The following is an 8,956-nucleotide window of genomic DNA, read 5'->3' on the forward strand; positions in this document are numbered from 1 at the left end:
TTGCGCGTCATCGATTGATCCGCATCAAAGGAGACTAGGCATTGGCTGCTCGATATTTGGAGAATAGGCATTGGCTCGTCGATTTTTCGAGACCAGGCATTGGCTGATCGCCGGAAGCTGCTGCCCAAGGTGGGAGGGCATACAAATTGCAAGTGTACCTTTAAGAAATTTTTTAAAAGGCACACTTGATATTTGTATACGCGATGAAATGGAGCACTCCATGGCGATCGCGCCACTGCCAGTGGGACGCCCGCCACAACGAAGGGACATTGATCGCGCCTTTTGAGCGTCGAACTTCCCTCTTCCCTTTCCCTTCTCCTCTTCGATTTTAAAAGGCACAAAGTGTTATCTCCCCACATCCTAAAGGGTACTCGCCGTGCGCTGCGCGCACTAATATCATGCGCACTGCGTGCGCTCACGACTAGAGCAACGTTCACCATTTATCGGGCTTTTTACCACAACTTTAGCCTTCTGGACCCGACGGATGCAGAACAAAACTGCGGCTGCCTCATCACTGCGCGGCCGATCAATTTCTATAGCGGATGCTGCTCACACTCGGGACGCGCGTGCAGCAACCAAATAATCCCGCTACCCAGGCACTTTCGTTGCACCAATGCCAACTGTATACGCACAATGAGTGTGACCGTAAGGCCACAGGGCTCACCCTAGTAAAATTTAGGAAGGAACAGGTTGTAGCTGGTTCGAAGAAGCGCAACAGAAAGCGCGAAAAACGATTCTTTCTTTGGTCTCGGGTGTACATTCTGTTATATCGAGTTGGCGTGCTGAGGATGGAGTGATAGCGTAGATTTTAACAACGCTGTACACACACCATTCGGAGTATACGATGGCAAAAATGTCACCGTACTGAGTGTTTGGCTATTGTGGTAGCTGCACGACGACGCGGACGTTGTCAGTGGCCAACGTATCTTCCAATACCTGATTTATTCTTGGCGGCAAACGAACGGCAAGTTGCCCTTGTCTGGTTCACCACATTGGTCCAACGAATCCAAGATCGACCGTCACTCACCTACGACGACGGCACTGCAGGACAAAACGATCAGCATGCCGGTGGTTACCATGGGCCACAGAGGGTGGTCGTGCACGTTAGTCATCGCGTTTTGAAAGTGCACCGTCCATAACTGGTCTGAGGTAACTCGCTACAGCCAGTTGCCTCAAGTAGATGGTGATTTGGCTTGGCGAGACAAAATATCGCGTTGCTTGATTTCTAGAAGGCCAACCGCGTCTAACCGCAAAGCTCCATGGCCGTTCTGATTAGCCACGTGCCAGACTACAACGATAATGACGTCGCGTGAAAGTTGGGCTTACAACGGTACCGCATCAAGATCTGTTTGTGAGCGGCTTGCTGGGGAATTCGTGACAACGCTGTAGGCAATTTCTGGGGTGCTTTCTTGCCCTTGGTAGTCTTGGCCATCGCTACGCAGGCGCTCACATTGGCTGGCGAAGCCTCAGTGAGCTTTTTCACCTACTGAATTACACCCCTCGGCATGGCAGTGCGCATCTTTTTGTCCTGGGCGAGGGCGACTTTGGGGCGGCGAACGTTCGGGAGCTCGGATAAATGTTCAACGAACGAGAGGCTTGCAGCGAAAGTTGGCCGTTAATCGAATCATGAACACATGATGTAGAGGAACTAAAACGTCAATGCTGGTGACCGAGGGCTGTGTTCAAGCTGAGCAATGACAAGTAGGCACGTCTCTTCATGAGCTTTCCACGTCGTGACAGCAAACGCGAGTGCGACCGCGTTGGAGTGGTTCTTGAACTATGATTCTTGCCGATGCCGCCCGCGTTGTTAGGTCGCTGTCGCCGAGTAGAGTGTGATCTACCAGACTGATAGATCGTCGTTCGTATTGGTAGTACCAGTACGAACGACCTCCGAGTTGCGGCTCCAAGAAAGCGTTGAGCACAGTGACGGATCAATACGCTCCGCTCCCAAGCTGCGTATATTTGTGGTAGACGGAAGTCGACGTGATATCTGGGCACCGAATAACGTCGTCGGCAAGGATGCTCTTCCTGCGTATAAATGTCAATGCAACGAGAAGCGGGCCCTTACCCGTTAGACGGATACAATGCGACAGCGTCCCGCTGAGCGAAAATGTGGCCCGACAGCGCTGGCGCCTGCTGGGCCTCGTCGTGCGAAAGAATGAAGACGTCCCTGCCACCATTGCCGCCCCCCGCTTATTTGCCCCGCCCGAGGCGCCTTGTTTCTAGGCCGCACCAAGATCACGTTGTCGATCGTCCTGCACCACGACCTCCAGTCACTGACGTCACCTCAGTCGTTGGGGTCTCTCGATCCCCTCAAGAAACTGCGTAACTTTGCCGCCGACGGCAGAGCCTGGAAGGCTTTCACGCAGCGTGTCGTTATGGACCTCACCCGAGGCCACAAGCGCCCCGGGTGAATATAGAAGTACAAGACGAGCCTACGCGCCGCCGCTTGCGCAGCCACGGCCCGGCGATAGAGTGAAGAAGAAGGAGATTGCTTGTCTTAACGTATGCAAACTCTTTATATTAATAACAACTAGGATAACGCGAAACACGTTCATAAAATATAAACGGAAACCATTTAGACAGAAACGACCAGCGCGCGTCCATGAGCTCGTGAGAGGTTCTTACGAGTGGCCCCGTGCTGTTAAAATTTCTGGACGTCAGCGGCCCACTTCTTTACGCGCAATGATGCGATTTGCAGCGTCAACACGTCCTCAAAATCGGGCGGTGCAAATGTGATAACGTGAGAACAATGGCCGTACAGATACCGCATGGATTGCAGTCCGTGGGGTCGTCGCGAGCTCACATTATTTGCTCACGAAAGGGTATCAAGTTAGCAAGCTCGCAGAAACGCCCAAGCACAGTCACGTATTTGCCGATGCGTGCTCCCACAGTTAAACAAGCGTGCTGCTGCATCTAATCGGAGGCTGTCGCGATCCACAGCGGGTCTTCCAACTGATCATCGTGAAAGGGCACATAATGTTAATAAAATTTCAAAGTCATCGAGCCTTTATGCACGCCTTTGCCGAGCAGGAGGAGCGGTGGAAAAGCGCTCCTCAAACGCTCGTCGTTTTCGTCTCACTCGACGCTCTTACGATCATGAAACATCTAGAATGATGGTGTTTCTCATACATTCTGCCGAATAACAGGTCCCATGCGGGGTGAGCTGGTAGGAACTTTTGAATGCGAAGAGTTGTTTACCGGTATTTGCGACGACGGCGCTTGCTGCAGTCTTCAATGTGGCATCGCACCTGGATTATCTGGGTTACCCAGTTCTTCGTCATGAGTCGAGTTGGCCTCCGTCGATGAGGTCGCTGCGGTGGCTTGCTAACGCTTCGCGAGTCTTGCCTTCCGTCGGGTTTCTTGTATCCTCTGTGCTTGCCGCTCCCGAAGAGATCCGCCTCGTACACCGTTCTTGGCTTCACCTGCTTTCCAATGAGTCGTCATGGAAAGCACCTTGGATATCCGTCATTTGTCGACGTCGCGATTTACGTATTTCCATGGAAGAGCAACTCTTAACGTTGCCAAGACAATCAAAGCGGCTGCCATTGTGTGCCCCGGCAAGCAAGTGTCCGAGATGAGCGAATCATGGACCCCGACGAAAGCACCCCCGTGGTCGACGCAGACGCTCTGACGATGGTGCACTCGGCTGTCTTGCAGTCCTATTTGCTCGTCTCTTTATATGAGATCCAGTTGGTGAGATCCTCGCAGTGGACGCTTCGCTTCAAACGTAACACTATGACGATTGCGAGGGCACGTCGGGTGAGCCCACCAACCGACCCGTTATCGATGTATTGCGTAGTGCGATGCAGATCAAGGATATTGCTCGTTAGTTTTAGAGTATAATTAGTGCTCTCAGCGCATTGTGGGGTCGCGACAGGTCGACGAATCGAAGAAACTCTGAAATTAATTGATCCAGTAGTTCCCGATGTAACGGTTTAGTATTTGGAGTCGTGGATGGTGTCAGGGACTGCTAGTACGGCAATTTGAGACTGGTCTACCACTTTCCTCCGCGAAAACAACATGCCGGAGTGTGTTCGGCCGCCGGGCTTTTAGTGGAAGAGCAAGACAATATCAATTAGACGTTCATTCATCGTGATCTCGCTGAACGTGGTTGCTGTGCTGATCAACACGTGACGGCGTTGTGCTCATACGCATCGCGGGTGGCTTTGGTTCGATCCACAACTTCTCGCAGTGATGGTGACACCACTTTTCTTGGACGCGACGTCTGCAGCGTGAGCAAAATGGCCGCGCGCTGATTGTTAACGACACTGTCCACCATCGGCATCGGCATGACACTCTCGAGCTCGTACTCGGGGCTCAGCTTGCTCTCGTGCATCGTCGGTAGGCTGTCCGTGAGCGCAAAGCATAGCCGCATGAGCTTTTGTCGAGCAACTGCACCGCTGGAAACGACACACACATAGCGAGCAACCACTGTTTGAAGTCGAGCGGCGACGTGAACACCATCGACTCATCGCGCGGACGTCCATTTGCAACAAACGCCTTGTGCACGTGGTCAACGACACGGCGCACACACAGCTCACCATGGTGATGCAACTGCAAGAACGCTCCGACGCCAAAGCGCAGCACTGCTTGCAGCAGCGCCATATCGTGGCGCCACGGGCACCACCATGCAGGCATCCCGTCACAGAGCCATGGAAGACCTATATCGATGGCATTGTTATGATACCATTCTCAACTCGATGCAAGCCAAAACTCACCTGATCGAAGCAGTCGTCGCAGTTCGCCCTCTTGGTTGTGTAGGACGTGCGAAACTGCACGGTAAACTTGCGTCCGTCGCAAGAGCAAGCCTGCGAGCACCTTGGCTTTGGCTCCATGCAACGCGGCGACTTGGAACGGGTCCACAAACGTCACTTCGTTCTGCGATCGTGGCGCGCAAAGGTCCTTGCCCAGAAGCTCATGGCATTTGCCGAGCACGCGGTCGTACGCGTAGCGCTGCGTGCGCGCTGCGGACTTGTGAACGCGCGCTGCCTCGACGACTTGAAGCCAACTCCATTCCCCGTAGCTCGACAAGAGCAGCGGCGCGCCACAGAGGCTGAGAACGTAGCTCACAGACTGACCCTCGTCGACGCTCCAGTCCTTGACGAAGCCTGTCTCGCTTGCATCTGCCACGAGTGACCATACCTACAAGACTTCGTGCGCAGTGCATCTCGGTGAAAATAGAGTACCTGCGCGTTTTGGAGTTGAACCGAATGCCGGAGTAGGTCAAGGTGCACAAGCTGCCACGTGAGGGCGTCTTGTCGCCGAAGAACTGCGACTTTTTGCGACTGCTCGAGCGTTGTCGTGCGTACAACCTCGGATGACGACTTGTCACGCTTCTCTTGCTGTTTTTGCCGCTGGACATCTTCAATGGAGAGAAGCCAAATAAGCAGCCGATTCATTTGCTGCACTTCTGGCTGCTGGAACTTGACTGGCGTCGGTTCATCGTCGCACGCCGGCGACGGTTCAAACGCAGCCTCACGCTGCTGAAACACGATGCGGGGGTCGCCAAGGATTTGAGCGCAGCGTCCGTAACCGTGCAAGAAGACACCCGCGCACAGGTTCTTGTCTGCCGACGTGTCCCACCACGGCGTCAAGGCAGACCACTGCGGGCGATCCGGCACGTTAACCGTGCCGAGACCCTCGAGGAGTCGATCCAAGCCAACAAGATCGACCCGCGCGTCCAAGTCCAGAGGCAGAACGAGGTTGTCCCGCGCTGCAATTGCTTCACACGCGGCATTGATCTTGTGTTGGAGGCGGCTGAGAATGTCAAGTCGAGATAGCACTCGTCGAGCACCACCCTGCTTGAGCTTGGACACGAAGTCGTCTTCTTGGAGAACAATCGGAATGTGCTCCGTTGCGCGCTCGGTCCACACCTCGCGGTCATCAACGTTTGTAAGGTACTCGGACTTGACCGTTGACGCGGCGCGTATCGCGCTCTGGACAAACGTCGAGTCGCTCGCTTGCGTCGCGCCGCTGCAGCACAGTCCACACACGAGCACGAACGCACGGGCAAACGTTTCGACTTCTTCGACGGATCGTGACCCGCCACTCTGGCTGCGGACAATTTCCCATCGCCCAAAGCCAAAGTGCATAAGGGCGCGCTGGAGCCGATCCCGGCCGTTGACGGTCCACTCGCGAGAGACCGCGAGTGCCTTCTCGTTGTCCTTCTTGATCTCGTCCTCGTCCTCATCGTCTGAGACCAAGTCTTTCGTCGTGCCAAAGCGAGCGACGCGAGTTCGCTTTCGCTGCGAGCTAAGCACGAGCGATGACGCTTCGTCAACGGCTTCGGGCTCAGCGAGACCAACGGCCTTCTTCCAAAAGTCCGGATCATCGATGTCGACGTCGTCTGCAGTCGCTGCCTACCGTCATTGTTTGAGGCCATTTGAAAGAAAACCCAGAATATAAGTACCGAAACGAAGCTGGCCTTCGAAAACGACCCGCGGGCTTGTGCTTCGTACTGCACGATCTGCGAGCTGCGCTGGAGGAGCGTGTCAATGTCGGCCGAACAAAACTGCTCCGACGCGTCATCTTCGTCGCGGAACACATCGTAAGCACCGCGCTTGAGGAGCTCGTCGATCTCCTGTGCTTCTTGGGCCTACATTCGATAAATACTCAATGACCGACATATCAAAGTAGATGGTACCTTGGACTTCGTCGCAGGCTTCTTTGTCTCTTTATCTTGTTCTTGGCGCATGTGCGTAAGCACAGCCCGGTCCAAGCCGAGCTTGAGACTCGCCTTGTGGAACATGTGCATCTCGTACGTCTTGCGCGTAATGAGGCGATAAATCTTGACCGAGTGCGTCTGTCCGATGCGGTGCGCACGTGCCTGGGCTTGGAGGTCATTCTGCGGATTCCAGTCCGAGTCGTAAATGATGACCGTGTCCGCCGCCGTGAGGTTGAGCCCAAGGCCACCTGCTTTCGTGGATAGGAGCATGATGAAGCGCTGGTACTCGGGCTTGACGAAACGATCTACGGCAGCTTGGCGCTCGTTGCCGCGAATGTTGCCATCGAGACGCTCGTACAGGTGGCCACTGGTGCGTATGTAGTCTTCAAGAAGATCCAGGACGCGCACCATTTGGCTGAAGATGAGCACCTTGTGACCGCCCTCCTTGAGCCGTGGAAGCAGCTTGTCAAGGAGAACCATCTTGCCGCAGCACTTGACGAGCATTTCGTAGCGCTGCGCCTCGGACTCAAGGCCCTCGCAAAGTGCGTCTTCGACGCCGTTGTTGAGGTACGGATGGTTGCAGCACTTGCGAAGCTCCATCATGACGTTCATCAAGTTGGGAGCGTTGCTCGGGTTGGTTCCGCGCATGAGGAACGCAGTGTTGCGCTCGTAGATGGCGCGGTACCACTGCTTCTGAACCGTCGTGAGCTCGACCTCGATGATAGTTTCTTCCTTGGGCGGCAGTGCCTTCTCGACGTCTTCCTTCACGCGGCGCAGCAAGTACGGCTTTAGAATCTTGTGCAGCTCTGCGACCTGGTTCGCGTCTTGCAGGGACCCAAACTGTCCCATAAAATGCGCCAGCTGCGGAAACGCATCCGGGTCCAGAAAGTTGAGGAGAGCCCAAAGTTCTTCCGTTTTGTTCTGGAGTGGCGTCCCGGTGAGCAAGACGCAGTAGCTGCGCTTGAGGCTGCGCATCTGCTCGACGAGGCGACTCGACTGGTTCTTCAATCGGTGAGCCTCGTCTACGACGAGGCATTGCCACTGAATCTTCGAGAGCAGCGCAATGTCCTTGATCGCAATCTCATACGTCGTGACGAGGATCTGAAACTTGTACGGCTTCTTCTTGTCGGGCTTGCCGTGCACGAGGTGGTAAAACTCGTACTGTTGAATGATGTCCCGTGCCTCGGACGGTCCATGATACACGACGCAGTCCATCTCGGTCCACGTCTCGCACTCGCTCTGCCACTGCGCGATGAGAGAAAGCGGCGCGACGACGAGAAACGGCCCTGGGATGTGGTACTGCTGTCGCATGTCGTCGAGGAACGCCAGCGTCTGGATGGTCTTGCCAAGACCCATTTCGTCGGCTAGAATGCTCGGGCGCGCGTTGTGCCAGTTCCAGCGCAGCCAGTTTAGCCCCTCGAGTTGGTACTCGCGCAAGGTGAAGCGTCCGTCACTACCGAACGTGGGTGACGTCTCTAGCTTTTTGAAGTCTCGAATGGAGGGCCGGATTGGCGCAGGCGGCGACAGAGGCAGCGTCACGCGATGGGCGTATCGTTTCATCGCATCGTCGTCGACGATGTCACAGGCGCGCTCCCACGTGCATTCGGCGTACGAGAGCACACGCCACTTGATGAGCAATCGCTTGCCGTCGTCGGGTGCTTCACCTGCAGCCTCCTGCCGAATGTCGAGGATGCGGTGGATCTCGAGGTACTCGGGGTTGAAGTACTCGACCTCGTCATCCGGCGAGACCTCGCGCGGCCCCGCCACTTTCTCGAGAAAGCGCTTGATCTTGTACTTGTTGTTCGGATCGATCTGCAGGAGAGTCTCTTCCGTCTCCCACGACGCGTGCATGTACGAGTAGCCCTTCCACTTGATGAGAAATTGGAGATGCGGCTCCGTCTTGTGCCCCATAATCTTCTCGATGGACATAACGAGCGCTGGCGCCGACGCAGCTACGGGTACTACCGCAAGAACGTTCTTGGAAAAGTCGACTTCGGCCTCGGAGAGGTCGTCGTCCGAGTCGGGAACATGGTAGGTCGTAGTCTTCGACTTGTTGTGTCCGTCACGGTGGCTTCGCCGGCTCTTCGTCTCGTCGTTCTCGCCCGTCTTGGACCGCTTGTGGCTCGAGGAGGAAGATGACGATGACTTTTTTCGGGGCGCGTCGCAGAACGCGCAGACAGAGTCGGGCGCGTCATTTACTCCGGCGCACGCCTTGCACTTCCACGTCAAAGACTTGTGGTCGTCGCCGCTCTTCTCGCGCTTGCGCTTTTTTTCCTTCTTTTCCTTCTT

The 8,956-nt window shown here is 55.2% G+C and overlaps 1 protein-coding gene across 1 annotated transcript; it reads right to left on the reverse strand.

Annotated features, from left to right (window-relative positions):
• Positions 1 to 4,187: 4,187 nt before the first annotated feature.
• On the reverse strand, positions 4,188 to 8,956 carry SPRG_04626 (hypothetical protein). Its single transcript, XM_012343035.1, has 5 exons — positions 6,647 to 8,956; positions 6,413 to 6,598; positions 5,190 to 6,362; positions 4,722 to 5,145; positions 4,188 to 4,664 (listed from the first exon to the last, which is right to left on the reverse strand). The coding sequence occupies exons 1-5, from the start codon at positions 8,594 to 8,596 to the stop codon at positions 4,321 to 4,323; spliced, it is 4,077 nt and encodes a 1,358-aa protein (XP_012198425.1). The 5' UTR covers positions 8,597 to 8,956; the 3' UTR covers positions 4,188 to 4,320.

Source organism: Saprolegnia parasitica (genome assembly GCF_000151545.1).
Source record: "Saprolegnia parasitica CBS 223.65 unplaced genomic scaffold supercont2.12, whole genome shotgun sequence".
Taxonomy (NCBI): domain Eukaryota; phylum Oomycota; class Saprolegniomycetes; order Saprolegniales; family Saprolegniaceae; genus Saprolegnia; species Saprolegnia parasitica.